This window comes from Neovison vison, chromosome 11, assembly GCF_020171115.1.
Source record: "Neovison vison isolate M4711 chromosome 11, ASM_NN_V1, whole genome shotgun sequence".
Taxonomy (NCBI): domain Eukaryota; kingdom Metazoa; phylum Chordata; class Mammalia; order Carnivora; family Mustelidae; genus Neogale; species Neogale vison.
This window is the reverse complement of record NC_058101.1, coordinates 100,438,881-100,456,912: the sequence shown is the minus strand read 5'-3', so window position 1 is coordinate 100,456,912 and position 18,032 is coordinate 100,438,881. Positions and strand designations below refer to the sequence as shown.

Genomic DNA, 18,032 nt, shown 5'->3' with positions numbered 1-18,032 from the left:
AAATCTTGACTTAACTTGATGATCACTATGTAAGTTACAGTCATCATATGAAAAAAAAGTCAAAAAGAACTCAAGAAATTGCTTGACTTTGATACTTTACAATGACTGAACTGAAAGCAGAGTTTCTTTTATATTCTCTTCAGTTATTCAGAACAAGAGAGAAGTTAGTAAAAAGTCAGCTTGACTATTGCTACCAAGTTATTAGGATTTGAAGACCTTCTTTTAAAAAATTGTACAAAACAAATGTGACAAAAACTGAAACAAATCTTTTCTTAATATTCCTGGGACTAGAAAAGAAAAGCATAAAAAAAGAATGAAAAATATCTTTCTGTTTCTAGAACTTTGTAGAAAATGTTTGAAATGGGTTGGATCTCGGAAGGAAGGAGAGCATCAGCTTCAATAGAGTTTGTAGGGTGCGTTCCCCCACAATTTCAGAAGAGGTTATTTCAGCCAACCTATTCTCAGGAGTGGTACCCCTTCCCTTTGGTGGGATGTACGCATCCTTTGTCTGCAGGAACAGGGGCTGACATTCCAAGAATCTCCTACCCAAAAGAAGTGCTCTATGCCTCTGTCAGTTTCCAAAAGCACCCATATTAACACTTGTTGGAATTCAGTTTATTATTATTATTTTTAAAAGTCTGTTGTTCTGGGTGCCTGCGTGTGTAAACCTCTTTCCTACTTGGTCACAGGAGAGACAGCGCAGGATGCCGAACAGGTCCTCTTCCCTTGTCTTCACTGTCAAGGGCAGCCCAAGGAAAAAGATCGGCGGCAACCAGCTCAACCCCTTGATAGTTCAACCAAGGTGGCCATGTGAGCCCGCGATCCTGGAAGCTGGAGGTCTGCAGTCGGGACTGCAACGCCCTCAAAATACAAGACCATTTGTGTGTGTGCTCTCCGCCACCTTATCTCTTTTTGGCAATAAGCCATGGTGTAACCCCCTTGAGATGACAAAAGAAATAAAAGCTCAGATGTGATCAAAGGACTCATCAAGTGGCATGCTAGCATCTGAATGACAAACAGGCTTGGCACACGGTCATGCTTTTTTTGTTAGTTTCAGTGGGCGGTGTGGGCATGAAGCAATGCTAACAGTGAAGGTGAGTAGGGATGCGATGGCAGGCTCTAAAATCAGTTAGTATAGTACATTTTCATAATTTTGAGTCCATATTTGGTCACAGTTTCATGTAAACTATTTCATGGCGCTTTTTGTCCATGCAATTAACAAGCCCGAAATCAGAAAAGAGCAAAAACTATCATTCTGTATCACTGATGTATTCGTTTAAATACATATCTTCACATAAGATAAAGAGATACTGATTTATATTTTTTTGCAGGCTTCTCACTGGTTTCACATATTGCCCAGTTTCAGATGTAAGTGGAGAAAGAATGGACATGTGTACTACTGCAAACAGGAAGAAGCAGCTCTATGTAAACATATCTCAGACTTGTAAAATTTGCAATTCGATTTTCAGCTATAAATATAAAAAGTGGACCATTATATATACAACTTCATGCTCGGAAGGTTAGATTCATCACTGCAGAAAAACAAACAACAGAAAAGACATACGTAGAATTAGTGGTCTAGAATAAAAAATCTCAAATTAACATTTATTTTAAGAAAATTGGTAGAACCCTGAATACAGTGTTTTGTTTTTTTTTTTAAATTAATGAGCCAAATGATGTGTGTCCCAAATATTACTTTCCTAAAACTCCAGTGTTAATAAAACTTCCTGGGTTCAACCCACCTTTTTTTTTTTTTTGGGTGGGGGGCCACTGAGAAATTAGTGGTGTTTGTCTTAGTAATGATTCTGGGAAAGCAGAAAATTAGGATTTTTTCACCTATGTGCCATAATTAAAATACACGTCCTATACTTACATGATCTTCTCCAAACATTAAAAGCCACTGGGAAAGAGGCTGAGGATTCTGCCCTTGGTGGCGCTGTTTATGTCACCCAACCTGACTGTCTACTACCCTTCCGCTCTTATCTCCTCTTGGCTTTGGTTAGCCCTGCTCTGCTGCAGCCAGTGTGCCAGGTAAAGCTGCCTCTTCTCAGGTCTTCAAACCCTATTGGAGATCTAAGGTGATCTAAGATACTGTAAATCTCTGCTTGCTCATTCTGAAGTGCCATAATTATTAAGGTTTTTGTAGAATTAAAGTTAAGTCTGAGAGAACTGGGGGGCAACAGTCTTTCAGATACACACTTACAGAGCAGATCTTGCGGACTTTGACTTTTACTCAACAAACAAAACAAACCCAATGAGAAAAGTAGAAAGCCTAGTTCATTAATTAAAAATACTTGTTTTTCTTGCTCCAAGAAAAATAGATGCTAGATGAGGTGGGATTAAGAGGCTAGGTACTTTGTGATCTTTGGAGACAGAGTTTGCCCACTGTTTTCTGTATGTCATGTCAATGCCAGAGAATGTGCTTATGGAAGTATTCTTTTCTGCAAACTCTCACTTAGCTTGAAATTCCAACAGATATGTTTTTTTGAGTACCAATGTTTTGTAAAAAAAATCTATGGAATTTTAAAGATTCTCTTTTTTTTCCTCTTTAGCATTTAAAAACTTAACTAAAAAAAAAAAATCTCATTTTTTTTTTGTTGCAAACCTGTCAGCCCTACCTCACAAAATAAAGTTCAGTGAAACATTAAACAATATGAATAAATAAATGAATAAAATATAAATAAATAAAGTAATCTGATGAATAAAAAAATATGAACCAAGATGCCCTTCAACGGACGAATGGATAAGGAAGATGTGGTCCATATACACTATGGAGTATTATGCCTCCATCAGAAAGGATGAATACCCAACTTTTGTAGCAACGTGGACGGGACTGGAAGAGATTATGCTGAGTGAAATAAGTCAAGCAGAGAGAGTCAATTATCATATGGTTTCACTTATTTGTGGAGCATAACAAATAGCATGGAGAACAAGGGGAGATGGAGAGGAGAAGGGAGTTGGGGGAAACTGGAAGGGGAGGTGAATCATGAGACTATGGACTCTGAAAAACAACCTGAGGGGTTTTAAGTGGTGGGAGGATGGGAGGTTGGGGTACCAGGTGGTGGGTATTATAGAGGGCATGGATTGCATGGAGCACTGGGTGTGGTACAAAAATAATGAATACTGTTATGCTGAAAATAAATAAAAAAAATTAAAAAAAATATGAAGCCTATAGGTATTTTCCTATTATATAGTTTTTAATCTTTGGATGAGGATGGATAACTTTAATAGCCTGAAAGTACTTTCTTTTTTAAAGGTATTTTATTTATTTATTTGAGAGAGAGAGAGCGCGCACAAGAATGGGATGAGGGACAGAGGAGAAGCCGACTCCCCACTGAGCAGGGAGATGGACACGGGGCTCGATCCCGGAATCCTGGGATCATGACTTGAGAAAAAGGCAGACACTTAACTGACTGAGCTAACTAGGCGCTCCTGAAAGTACTTTTTTAAACATAAATTCTGCCATTTATTCACTGTACGAATTATACTGTGAACTAGTAAATCATTATTCTTCAAAGTTTAGAAAACAGAGCTATATCTAGAAAGAAAAGTCACTTAAACAAACATCAGTTTGGCATGAAAAAAATATCGAGAGTAGTATGGCAAAGGAGACTTGCTCATTAATCACAGTAATTTACGTTGCTACCACATTCTAAATTTTCACACATTTATCACTGCTCTCTAGAGGCTAGTACAACAGTGTTTAAAAGGGTAATTGGGGACGCCTGGGTGGCTCAGTGGGTTAAGCCACTCCCTTTGGCTCAGGTCATGATCTCAGGATCCTGGGGTTGAGTCCGGCATCGGGCTCTCTGCTCATCAGGGGGCCTGCTTCCCTTCCTCTCTCTCTGCCTGCCTCTCTGCCTACTTGTGATCTCTCTCTGTCAAATAAATAAATAAAATCTTTAAAAAAAATAAAATAAAATAAAATGGTAATTCGTGTAGAATATGACTAACTAAAAGTAATCTGCTAGCCTTCCTTAAAGAATATTTAAAAATCACTTAAAAATAATTTGAGATAGCTAATTTGACTATATAAGATATTTTAGAACCTTTTGTTTTTCTAATTGTTTCTTTCTTCTTCTTCTTTCCTTTTTTTTTTTTTTTTTTGGAGTGAGGAGGTGTTGGGCCAAGCTGATCATGATTTGCATTTGTGTGTGTTGGGGAGTGTGGTAAGTAGGGCTGAAGTTTTCTTACTGAGTACTTTACATAAGAAGATGTTAGAGGGGAGCCTGGGTGGCTGAGTCAGTTAAGTGTCTGACTCTTAATTTCAGCTCAGGTCATGATCTTAGGGTCATAATCTCAGGGTTGTTAGATGGAGCCCCATGTCAGGCTCTGATCTGGACATGAAGCCTGCCTGAGATTCTTTCTCTCCCTCTCCCACTGTCCCTTCCCCCTCTTCCCCACATGCTCTCACTGTCTCTCAAAAAAAGAAGTGGTTGGATTTAAGAAATCCTTAATCCTATGTAGAACATAGTGTCTATTCTATGGGAAAATGAGTCCTTAAAAGGGCAATTTCTGATTTTCTAATGCTATTCATATTACTACTAGGTTTGGCCATTTTATGAACCAAAAAGATGAGTCCTTTCTTGGTGCCATGATTACTACGCCCTCACAAAAAGGAAATGATTTAGAAGCAGCCAATAATTAAGTAAACCCAAGTTCTGAGTTCTGTCAGAAGGCTGGATAAAGTAAGTCTTTCAGCATTTCCCTCTGTGTAAAGTGCACCTAGGACTGTATTAAAAAATCATTACAGTATTAGATTACAGGTCAACGGTTAAAGAGTAAATGGTAATTCCAGCTCGGGATGGTATTCAAGATACGAAGAACAGGCGTTCTGAGGGTGAAAGGATACTTTCCTCAGGTGAAGAAGAATATGATGATAGGCCCACCTTCCTGAGAACCCCTTGACCCCAGCTGTGACTGAGCTAATCCTCTGACAGGCTGAGAGTGAGTGTGGGGAGCTGCTAAATAAATGACACTCCCGACAGAGAAGGTTTCTTTGCTGAGTGGGGGGACTCAGCTAAGTGGGAGAGGGAGTCACGCAGGATCTCACCAACGGAGCTGAGGAGATAAGACACACTCCGGAGTCAAGTTTCCCTTCATCTCTCTGCAATCCTAGAGTTCTGTGTAGTCATGCTAATAAGGCATGCCTATCAAAAGTTACTCAATAAGCCAAAAGGTGTTAGAGAAAAAACTTCAAAACGATCAAAGTAGCACGATGCTTCCCCCAGCTCATGTTTCCATCCGTGGAATTCCGTTATCCACTAGTAGCATATATGCACAGTTCTTTATATAATTAAGTCCACACCATTATTGCATAAAGGGTTGGTATTCAAGGACTAGGATGGCACCAATAGACCTCTTCCCTGCTTCAAGTCCTACCATTGCTTTCCACCGCCTGCTTCTGGTTTTGTTGGGTATTTGCTCTTGCCCCTGGAAGTTACTTAATCTCTCTGAGCTTCAGTTTCTTCATCAGTGTCATTGAGGATAAAAATACCCTCCAGGGTTATTATGAAAATTAAGTAAATGCTATCCCCTGTATGAAAGGGCTCCTCATACAGCCTTTGTACAGAGAAGACTTGCTATGAAGTTCCCTTCTATACTCAGTATGTACACAGTGACCATGGGTAGCCATATGAAGAGGCTAGAATCAATGGATATCATATAAACACCAACTTAAATATAAACAGATTCTTCTAAATAAATGATCACCAAAGGGGAAAAAAAAATCATGCTTACACTTTCTGCTTTCTCAGCCTTGTGATTAATATTGGCAGGGTTCTACCATGTGTTTGCATGTCTGCTTACGTAATTGAGTGAAATAGAAAAAGAACCACAATTAAGAATAGTTTTAAATAGTAGGAGGAGTTTATATAAGCAAACCATTGTCAAGATGCACTGCCCTTTTCCATTCCACAGAAAGGATTAGATAGGGAAGGTTTCCAAGTTACAGTGCTTGTTAAGAACTGTTTTCACTCATCAGTTTAGGAGGAAATCAGTAGTAAACATATTAATCAAAATATATTCTGGAGACAGAATCTTTTGCTTCCTAATGCCCGAACAACATTCAGGAATGTCAATTCCAAAAGTTCTATTGTGAAAGGAAAAGACCAGAGGGGAAGAGATAGGGGGAGTGCTTCTTTCAGAATTCTGTAAAGCCTACCTTTTGCCAACAGCCAGGCATGGGTAATCCATCTGGCCCCTGTTTTAAAGAGAACAGTAAGAATTCCTCAGATTCCACAGAAGTGAACATACCTCACAAGTCACATGCTCAGAAACTTAAAATACGGATTTCTACCCACTAGGTGCCTGTGGCCATAGGCATTTTTTTCTAGTTATAGAATACCCAACATTAGGTAAAAGGAAGAAAATTCAAATGCTTTTTAGAGTGAGAACACATTTTGAAAATGCGAATAGAGAAAATAATGCCTAATTTTGAAAAAGTAATTTACAAAGCATAGGGGCCTGCTCAGCTCTACCTTTAGCTAAGCAGTCTGGACTATTCCTCTTAATTTTACTAAAACCCATTTAATAATTATCTTGATTAAATAAACAAAACCAACTTCTCTTCCTGGTCACTGTGGTCTATGCTGAATGCATGATAATGATGAATAATCCATGATGAACCATTTCTATCTGAAGTTTGTAGCTCTTCACATGCCAGTATCTTTTATTTTTCCATACTAAAAGCCAATATAGTAGAACGCATTCTATTAATTGAATTAAAAGACAGGCAGCCCATCTATATCTTTCTAGTAAGATGTTATCTGTAGCATTCATCAATTTTTTAATTAAAAAGTCTTTAGAAGTCTGTTAACCAATTCTGAATCAACAAGGGATTCCTGAACATTGCACCATTTACTTTCGTTTAAAGTGCAAGCACTCTTCAGATACAAATGATAGAAAGAAGACAGGAAGAGTCGATATATGGAGGCATGCTTGTGTTTTCCCCTGACAAAACAATTGTAAGGTATTTATTATTAACAACAAGCAAATAAAATAAAAGACTAGGCACCCAAATGGAGATTTTTAAATTGTAATTATTTACCAAATACATTTTTTCCTATAACCATACTCTCTTAAAAGGCTTAAGAAATATAACATTATCTTTAAAAAATCATGCTTAACACTGAAGAATAATATAAGAACATGCAGACCAAGTATAACAATCAATAAATATAAAACAACCCCCCCAATTTTCTTTTATACCTCAGAAAATATGAATATACTTTCTTTCTAGACATAAAAAAAAAAACCAAAAAAACAAAAACCCACTTTGAAATAGCTTTATAAGGTATCTGGGAAAAACTTGGTAATGCCAGATTGGTACAAGGAGAGGATCACCCAGTAGAATTTTAGATTTTAGTATAAGGAGGACTTTGAGTTCATGCCAATGGGGATAGGGAGTTCTGTCTACTTTAGGAAAGTGAGTTTCAAAAGGAGAGACCATTACATTGAAAAGGTTATGTGACAAAGAAGAGGGCTGGGCTGCAGACTATTACCACCATCTTTAGAAGCTCAGAGAAGTTTGATTTCCTTCCCTGTGGTCTCTTAACAGCATTCCCTAGAACTGGTTAAGTCTTGACCACAGAAGCTTAACTCTGTCAGTCTGGCCTTATTTACGGCCTGACAGAAATGCAGCGGAAGAGGCAAAATGCCTTTATTTCTCTCAGAAAAAAAGGAAAAAAAAAAAAAGAGCCAAATTTAGGGATAGAACCCAAAGTTATGGCCTAGCAGTCCCTCTCCACGGAGGATTTTTATGTCATTTGAATGTCCTCTGTCAGTATTTATCCAACAGGTTAATATTCCCCAGAACGCAGACATGGCAGCCAGGTGAGCTGTAAGGACAACGTCAGGAGGTTAACGGGCAGTCCTGGACGGAGAGGCGTGCCTGCTCTCCTCACTCCGCAGAGATGCCCAGCGAGCGGCTCATGCACATGCATGTAGCGTGTTTATCATGTAAAGCTTGTTCCGCAAGTACAACTTTACACTGATAGAGATGAACACGTAGTAAACAAAGGAAATGCATGCAGGGTGGTAGGAAAGAGAAATACTGTACCAATTGGCAAGGGGCATCCAGCCCATCCAGGCCAGGCTGGCCTGGCTCCCCTTTTTCCCCCTTAACGCCACGGAATCCCTGTTTGTAAAGATTAACTCACAATGTTACTAACACAAGAAATCACTTAGGCACAAATTCTGCTCAAGAAAGAACTACGATACCAAACCGCTGGGAGAGGAGCAACTCTGAAGGACAAAGTAACATGGGCTGAAGCTGGCTGAAGTAAGAGCCCGACCTAGCCCCGGAGTCGGGCTTCCCCGGGACACTGATTTCTCTTTGGCGTGGTGTGGGAGAGCACCAACTCCCCTTCAGATGCTGCAGTCCCGTGCAGCTGCAGGTCAGCATCCCAGTGTTAAGAAGCCAAGCACAGCTGGCGGCCAGAGACAGGGCGTGGTTTATCCGGGGAGAGCCTGGATTGGATGCGTGTGGTCCCTCCAAGTCCCAGAGCAACAGCCCGCAGCCAGAGCCCCTGCTGTTACGGGTCCCTTCAGCCTGCTCTTCTCCCAGTGTATTCCTCCACACGCGCTATCTGGAGACAGTTCCAGGAGTCAGACATACCAACGGGCAAGGTGCATCTAATCCAGGAGCACCCTGTTCTCCTTTCTCCCCTTTAGGCCCCTTTTTGCCTTTCTTTCCCTTTTCCCCCTGTGGATATAAGAGTTTCAATAAAAGACAGGTTTTATTTGGGGCGGGGGGGATAATGGCGATTCAAAAAAATGGTTTAGCCAATAAATGTCTGGAAGGGCATTTACCACTGTTTTCCGGTTTAGGTAAGGCATGATATTATAAAAGATAACTTAGATTTTCAGAGTGACAGTGGCTTCTGGACAGTGATAGGTGGGATTTTACTTAAGATGCTCGACAGGACGAAAAAAGATTGAAAAGGCCGACACATCGAGGGCTGACTTAGACCCACCCGCCCCAGTCTCGGCGAATGAGCTGTTTCCGCCGTAGATCTGGTGAGGATGGCGGATACCAACTGTATGGGACGCAGCCAGTGGTCGGTCAAATCCAGAGAATAGTGAATACTTTACCCAGTTTTCAATACCTTGTCAACTTACTTTTTTCTAACCCTGTAACAAATGAAAGCTACGCTGAGCCAGACGAAAAGGACAGAATATTAACAGCTTCTATCTTTTGGAAATGTATCCAATTTTATAACATTTTTGGTAGCTCTCATTAAAAAAAGTATTCAGTATATTGAAATATGCTTCTGTGTTTTTTTTTTTTTTTACATTTTTTAGGAAACTAAAAGCAAATATTTTCTTTAGTAAGTCAGGTAAAGAAATTTTAAAAGTGCTAATACTTCTCAGAAATGCCAGTTGGAGAAATAGACTTATTTATAAATCCAGGGATGTTCTTTAATTCACCCTTACAGATTTCATGCCAGGTGTTCACAATGGTAAATGGGTTTCCAGGTTACTCACAATGTAACAAAAGCCAAAAAAAAAAAAAAAAAAAGTTCTGTTCAAGAGAGGAAAAGCAGTTTGGACTCAGTTGAGCTAACACTAAAAATGAGATAGGCAGGATAATTACATAGTGGGAATGTAGCCATGGAAATTAGTATTTAGGAATCAAGGTAAAGGTTGTGGAAATCTGCATGGATCATGGGAATGGAGGAATTAAGGAAAGGAGGCATAAGGAGGAGAAGGAAGGAATGCACCTCAGCTGTTTCTTATTAACATAAATATCTTTGCATATTTATAGACAAGAAGTTGGTGCTGTACAGAATACGAAATACTGTGCAATACATATTTAAATTAGTGTATTCATTCCACACTCAGGAAGGCAGTTACAATAAAAGTGAATAATTTCAGAACTGAAACAACATGAATATTCAAAGACATATACATAAGATATATATGAGATAAGCATCCAAATTAACGCATTTATTCTGACTGTGTGAGTGAAAGCTCCTCATTTATCTCCTGTGTGCCAAAAAGATTGCATCAGAAGGCTCAGAATCAAAAACACTTGGGTTTCTTGAATACTGGGGAAAGAGAGAAATTCTGTGTGGTTTATTAATCATGATTAAAGACGAAGACCTGAGAATCCAGGGTGACATGAGAGCAGGTGTCACAGGAAGTAAGCGAGGAGGGGCGGTCGGGACTAAATTGCTCACTCATGCAAGATCTGTCAACATTCTTGGCAAATAACTTCAATGTCACGACATAAAATTGATTTAAACTTGTTTGGGTGAGCTCTTCTCTCCCAGGAGACAGTGGACTCTTCGTCACATAGGTGAGACAGGTGTGTTGGGTATTGATAATTTAGAATTCAATTCATTATTTGGTAAATCAACTGAAATTAGTCACTCTGCAGAAAAGTGTTGTCATATGAATGTTGACTCAGGTTATAGGAATCATTTTTCAGTAATATGTTAGCAGACCTCAAGCTTTATGGAAAACAGACACTATTATATGAAGAATAATGAATCAGCGTTATTATGAACCAACCTCATTTTCTAACAGTCGGTGTTCCCTATGCAATACAAAAGCATTTGCCCTAGTGCGTATGAGCACATGCGGGCTCTTGTTAATTTTTGTCTTCCATGTCAAAGAATGATATACGTAAAGTGTTCACATTTGGATCTAATTTTCCTAAATATAAAACTTCTAATTATGGAATCTGAAATATGGAGATATTTTTGTATGAGTGATTAACATTATTCTGAAGATTAAATTTTTAGCTTTGTGTTTCCATCAGTTATAATACTGATAATTTCATCTTTGTTTGAAAGAGCATTAAAATGAGCATCTCCATAATGGTGACATGCTTCTGAGTGAATAAGATTATAGACTCCTACAACCCATTAAAAAAATATAAAATAAATGTCTATAATCTTTAAAGCACCCCTACCTTGGGCTAAAAGCTTACATGTACAATTTGTCTCAAATCAAAACACCTGTATTTTTCAGTTAGAATTTATAATTTGGAATAAAAAGGCTTTTTTAATGTTTCACATTCTTTGTGAAATGGGGACAGTGACAGCACCAATCTCGGGGCGGTGGAGGGTGGGGAGGGGCTACGAGGACGAAAAGACTTAGCTTATGTAAAGCTTTTGGGGAAACATGTAGTAAGTGTTCAATAAACGTGGTGATGATGATAGTGTTTTTACATAACTGGTGACAGAAGCTTTCTTACCAATGGGAAGCCAGGTAATGTCTAAAGTCTAAGGAACACACAGCAGGGTTAATACCCTTCTTTCTTTGACAATTCTAATTTGGCCTTGCTTTTCAACAGCAATTAACTTCACGGTTAAAAGGAATTTTTAGGTTTTGAAAACTGTGCTGTTCAGTACAGCAGGAGGGCATAAATAAACCTGAGAAACAGAACTGGTATCAATTCGAAGTGGGAAGGTCTAATTTCAGCCACTTTTACTTCTTTTGCTGTGTCTCATGTAAACAATGAATCTTCAAGGACCCAGGCGAAGGGGAGAGGAAAGGAGGAAATGATTTAAAAAATTCATAATCCAAATTTTGCTTTCAGACAAAAAAACCCACAATTTTTCTGGCATTGGCTGCTATATACCTGCAGCCGGTGGTCCCAAGACAGAACCTGAACACCAGCCTCATAAAATACACGGATATCTTCATTTAAAAATATCTCCAGCATCGAAAGTGGCAGGTCCTAGTCCCTGATAAACTCACTGGGGTTTATCAGTCACACTGCTTGCCCTCCGTTTTCCAATCAAATAGTTGGGATACAGGACACATCTTCTATGTCTCTGCTGGGAATGCCGTGCCTGAAAATGAGAGGCTGGCTTTACAGTTAGATGAGCTCTGCCAGAAGACCTTTGCAGATCTGCACTATTTCATTTTACTTTAATGTAATAAATGCCTTTTTATTTCACTTTTGAGAATCCCTGGACATTACATCTTTCAACTAATTGGTGTCAGGTAAGCCTGGCAATATTCTTCTATGCTAGACCGTGCCCTTATTTCCAGCACTGGAACCTGTGAAGACCTGGTTTTTTTAGAACAGGCGTCACTGTGTTTTTGGAGCACAGGATGGAGAACAATTAGATACATGCAAGAATCGCATAGGTTGAACAGCAAAGCACACAGCACGAGAAAAATCCAACAGGCACATGCTAGGATGGAGAGGTCACCTTTTCTCCCTTTTCTCCCACATCACCCTTCTCGCCTCGTGGACCAGGGAAGCCCTAGACAGTCAAAAGCAAACCAAAAAGATCAGTTAATGTAACTGTGGTAAAATCACATTGAAAGAAAAACGGAAGATTCCATGCTCCTGAACGCAATATGAAGAAAAATGGCACGACCAAGATTCTCAAACCTTAGTTAAAGTAGCATTTAGGAGTAATAGTTGTGTAACATCTCAGTTATCTATATGAAACACATTTCTTGCTTTTTCTCCTACGGTTTATGTAGTGCAAAGTATATCGGGGTCCTACTTGGAAGCCGAGCAAGGACACTGACTTATGTGGGCTTGGGCACATCACTTACCTCACAGCATTTTATGCTTGCCCATAACAGGTGCTCAATAAAAAGTTAACTATTATTACTTTTGCTATGATCATTCGTCACATAATAAGGCTGCCATTGTATTCACACAATACAGTGATCATTTCAAGAGGCCTTTGTTTTTGACATTCTCTATTTTTTATAGAATTATGTTATTATAAAATATATAGACTTTTCATGCTAAAAGAAAAAAATAATGCACAGCAGCTTTGAGAATGAACATACTATACCATTCCCGAAGGGTGGCACGCGAAAGATACTTCAATTTTATGCATATTTTAAAATAAGTGGTACAACTGCTGGTGTTCAAGGTGTCCCTAATTTGGGGAAAGTACTTTGAAGTGCCATTATCAACTGTTGGTTATTAACTTTATACTGATTATGTGTTTTGCTTTCCTGTTTATCTCATGCAGACACTAGTGGTATATTTTCTACAGCAATATACGCTATATGTTTAACTATGTGCCCAGAAAGAAAAAAGTATTCTTGCTGTTACTGATGATGGAGACCATCCACATCTATTGTAGTAGGACGATGTTCATTGTACATGTATTACTTACATCAAGACCAGGCTCTCCATCTTTCCCCTGCCAAAGAACCATAGTAGCTACATTAGTGTTCCTAAGTTTCATGAACAGGTTACTGTTATTGTTTTATTTAAGGCTGCCTGGACATGCAACTACTAGTATTAGAACAACTACTTTAGAAATGGGAAAGAGAGTCTCTATTGATTAGTAATATAAATTTCTTTCACCAAATCAAGTGAAGTGACCGTTAATGCTGGAGTTAAGGATCATGAAAAATTTTTTTATTATAGATTAGCTTACACAGCCTGCTATTTTGCTGAAGTTTAATGCTTGGCATCCAACTGACAATCCAGGAATAAGTTGAAAGCATAAATACCATTTAGTTGATTTTAAAAACAGAGAGGCGCTAATAAAATATACAAATCAATGCTGCTTCAACTTGATCAATTAATACTTGGCTCATAAATGAGTAAAGAAATTGAAAACTCTTGTTAAATATAGTTCAATTTGGCTAGATGTGTATCTTGTCTATAAATATTGAGAGTGTGTCAATTTTTTAAATTAACATATAATGTATTATTAGCCCCAGGGGTACAGGTCTGTGAATCGCCAGGTTTGCACACTTCACAGTACTCACCATAGCACATGAGAGTGTGTCACAATTCAAAAACAGTTTTGAAGTAAGCTTTGTCAATAAATGATCCCCAGACGCAAAGGAGTCAGACTATTGTGCAAGGATTGATAATTTCACCCCCAGGGTGCAGATTATTGGGGCCATGGTCTTATTATGTCACACAAGGGATCCATCCAAAGTTACTGGGAAGTTGCTTTAATTTTGACAATCAGATTTTGAAATCTATTTCAAAATCAGCCTCTCTCAGCCAGCACTAATCCTTGCTTAAGTTTATTACTTTGGTTCACGAAAACTGTCAGGTATAAAACATGTGCTAGTGCATAGGGATTAAACAACCTTAATATACTATGTTTCTATTATAGTCTTACCCTACCCTATTGAATGACTTATAATTACCCCAAAGATAATGTTCTGAAGCACGCCTGCACTCTCAATCTGAAGACTGTATAACCGAGACTTTCCGGAGACAGGCCACTACCTAGATTCTACGTTCTAAAGCTGTCGTGTCGTTGCAGCAAGTTAGAAAAGTCAGAAACCTCAATGTCATTGCAAACATCAATGTGAGAAATCACTTCTATTAGCAAGATTAGTGTTAGTAAGTAACCTGTGAGAACAGATCAAGTCTGAAGAAAGTCATCTGGAATAAAACTTCCATGCCCACACAGGGAGGGTGTTTTCTGACAGTGGGGATCCTGCTTTCAGGTTAATTCTGTTTATCATATGGACAATCTTGCTTTCAGGTTAGTTCTGTTTATCTTGTGGACAATCTCTGATCCTCTCAAGCTCATGAAGTGTGTGTGTGTGTGTGTGTGTGTGTGTGTGTGTGTGTGTATGTGAGTGGGAAAATAGATGTGACTATGACCGGTGAAGGACATGATGTTGTGGAGGGTCAGTGGATGGGTCTTTGCTCTTCTAACGGGATTAGTCTGCCCCACCGGGGAAAGGTTAACCGTGCCGGTGTCACGTCATCTACACATGCAGATGGTGGATACCAGAGACAGAACTCACAGGCAAACCATAGGGTCCTCTGGGTCCGGGTTCTCCCATAGCTCCTTTTTCACCCTAAAATAAAAGCCATAAAGTTCAAATCATATAAAATGCCTATATTCACACACTTTCGCTAACGTCCTGTGTATAAAAGCCTCCTTGTGAGGTACCAGTCTATTAAGATTCTGACTACGAAGGCTCTTCTGGGGCCTCAGTCCGAGATGTGGTAAAGGAACCCATATTTGCATATTTTACCAAATTAGCTCTGAAAGAAGGGCAGCAAGTAAGAATGCAGCAGCCAAGTTGCACCAAGGACTTGCATATTCTAGGGTGCTGTACTTGGGTTTCTTTGGCATTCATGGGAAACATTTTTCACTCATTATTTTAAGTTACTACATTTTTAAAATAGAAGAATAAAAGGTCTTTTTTTTCCTCTCAAATATTTTCCTCCGCCGCCCTGGCCCTTTACCGAGATGTATTTTGCTTTAGAGCCTCCAACACTAGGAGACACAGGCGAGTTTTATTCTCCATTGAGCTCACTAGAAGAGGCACACTGAGGGCCAGGACCTCTGGCTTGGCCCCCTCCCCCTCCATATGGATCACACGAGTGTCCAGTGCATCAGGAAATATTTGTTGAATTAATCAAGTCAAAAAGTACAATCCGGCACATGTTTTGTTTCCTTTCTGAAAGAGAGTTTAAAAACTTGTATGCTTTCTTCTAAATGCCTGAGAAGGTAGGTATATATTATTTTCATTCCTTGCTCTCCACGTGCCTATTTAAATACTCTTGCCCCAGCTCTAACAATATATGTGATAATGATGATCTTGAAGGCTTATAAAGAATAACATGAGGGGCGCCTGGGTGGCTCAATGTGTTAAGCCTCTGCCTTCGGCTCAGGTCATGATCCCAGGGTCCTGGGATCGGGCCCCGCATTGGGCTCTCTGCTCAGCCCCGCATCGGGCTTTCTGCTCAGCAGGGAGCCTGCTTCCCCCTCTCTCTCTCTGCCTGCCTCTCTGCCTACTTCTGATCTCTGTCTGTCAAATAAATAAATAAAAATCTTAAAAAAAAGAATAACATGAGACTGGAGGTCATCCTAGGAATATGAAATAATTATAATAAAGAGATGTTCTGCATTTCAAGTTGCATTTTCTTCTGCTGTCATCTCCCAAATTAAAGAGTGTGTCAGGATTTAGCATGCTAACTTCAGGAGTAATGGAGATATTTATGTGAGTGGCCGAAAAGAAAATGTTACCTTCTTTTATCACACCCTTCAAGTTTATAAGGTTAGCAAATCTTTTCCCTGGCTAAAATGTGAACTTCTGCTGGTAGCTGTGTGTGGAGATCCAAGTATTATGCCGTGTGTCTCTGTGTGAGATTCCTGTGTGAGCAAATTTCAAGTCACTATTCACATTCTTCTTTCTAAACTTAGAGGTTGGTGGAAGTAATCAGCATTGTCACCTAGAGGTACATATCATGTCGGGAGAGTACTGAAAAGAAATACGATAAAAGCTCATTGAACTTCTACTCACCATTACTTTATGTTTAATACTGAAAGATCAGCAATCCTATTCAGTAAGGTGGCCAGGCTTTGAAATGAAACAGATTTAAATTTGAATTCCAATTTGATACTTTCTGACTCTGTGGTCTTAGGTAACTTTCTTAACCTTTCTCTGCCTGAGTTTCACTGGCTGTTAAATAATAATAATACATATTCTACAAGAATTTTTATGAAGATTAAATGTGATTGTAAAATATGAAATGGTATGCCACCAAATAATATGTCCCATAAATAGTAGCTATTGTCATTAATATACAATTACAGGTCTTGTTTTTAAAGAAAAGGGTTTGGCAACCCATTCAGGTTAGATTTCTTTCAGTTGTATCTGGCAGTGTGATTTATGATGTTTTAAAGATTTTATTTGTTTACTTATTTTAAAGAGAGAGAGAATGCACAGAGGGAGGGGAAGAGGGAAAGAATCTCAAGCAGGTTCCAAGCTGAGCGCAGAGCCCAGGGTGGGTCTCAATCTTACAACGCTAAAACCGAGTCAGACGCTCATCCCGCTGAGCCACCCAGATGCCCCTATTTATGATTTTTTAAATGGTGATGGTGTATATGTGTTCACGTGCAAGCGAGTGGGTGGTATGGAGGGGCTGGGGGTTAAAAGGAAAGTTCGCATCACCTGGAGTAGGTCTACTTGGAAAAATCTCCACAGATTTTTTTTGATATACCTATTCCCTTCTCCTTCCTCTGACTGAGTACTCTCAGTTTATTGTGTTTTTAAAATGCATATACCATGGCTTGTTTGAATTAAGCGGTCAGTAAAACATTTGTCTGCTGAATCTCCTCTTACAGAAATGCTCACCCCAAAAAACTGCTTTAAGGTAATGACAATTCCATTGCACTTGCCAGTGAATGCTTCAGAATCGGACACGTGCTCTGAATCTGGCCAGTGAGGGGCTGGGGGAAGTCTGAGCGGAAGCGATGGGGAAGGTTTGCTCGCTGCTAAGGAAGAGACACGGGAGGAGATGATGTCTCTTGGTTCTCTGCGGATGCCTCACTGGAGGGAAGGTTTGTAGGGACTGTGACAGCTTGCCTATGATCAGAAGACCAAGCCAGCTTGTGGAAAGGGAACAGAAGCAAAGCCAAGAGTCTCTCCTTTCAACATTTTGTTACATAAAACAACAAATTTCTCTATTTGCTTAAGCCATTTTGAGATGCAATTCTGTCACTTAGAGTCAATTGTATCTTAATCGTCCTAGCTTGAAAACTTTTGATTTGAATACGAAATATGAAGTGAAATAGGGATTTACAATTCCTCTCCTGGATTAAATAATTCTTAAAAACTTTGAACCTCTCAAATTTAACACCCTTCACAGAGCTCCTAAGCATTACAAGGCCAGATGAAGAAATCAGCTCAAGGCAGGGAGACCAACAGGGCTCACGCTGTCACTCACGTGTTTGACATTTCTGAATGACATTTCTGAATGTGGAAGGCCTGGTTTCTTGTAGGCCCATCTCATTTCTTTCAGGCTCTTTAATTTGCACGTCTACACGGAGGAATTCTTCCAGAATTCATTCCTGATTCCTCCCTCTTAAAACTGCAAACTTTTCCAGGAGAGTCTAGATAGCACCTCAGTCAATTAACTTCAAGAATCGCCCTCGTGTAGCACTTTGGGTGAGGAGCATTTGGAGAGTCCTGACACATGATCCGGTTAAGATAGTTAACGTGCTGAGTAAAAACAACTGTAACACTTTACACTGCACACCATTTGACTTGAACTATGTCTTCAAAAATTCTTAGCGATTTCATTTGCTCTGCTGGTTAATTCTGCCCCAGCG

General features: G+C 39.3%; 1 protein-coding gene across 2 annotated transcripts in view; it reads right to left on the bottom strand.

The window, feature by feature from the left end:
* Positions 1-1,472: 1,472 nt before the first annotated feature.
* The window catches only part of COL25A1 (collagen type XXV alpha 1 chain), a 465,856-nt gene continuing 449,296 nt past the window's right edge, over positions 1,473-18,032 (bottom strand). The window contains exons 31-37 of one of the 2 annotated variants that reach the window (XM_044224288.1): positions 14,713-14,766; positions 13,104-13,130; positions 12,171-12,224; positions 8,618-8,704; positions 8,060-8,137; positions 6,164-6,202; positions 1,473-1,532 (exon numbers count right to left, since the gene is read on the bottom strand). In XM_044224288.1, coding sequence (XP_044080223.1) covers positions 1,530-1,532; positions 6,164-6,202; positions 8,060-8,137; positions 8,618-8,704; positions 12,171-12,224; positions 13,104-13,130; positions 14,713-14,766 — 342 coding nt within the window. In that variant the 3' untranslated portion in view covers positions 1,473-1,529. The remainder of the gene's footprint in view (positions 1,533-6,163; positions 6,203-8,059; positions 8,138-8,617; positions 8,705-12,170; positions 12,225-13,103; positions 13,131-14,712; positions 14,767-18,032) is intronic. The other variant, XM_044224287.1, reaches the window with a different exon arrangement.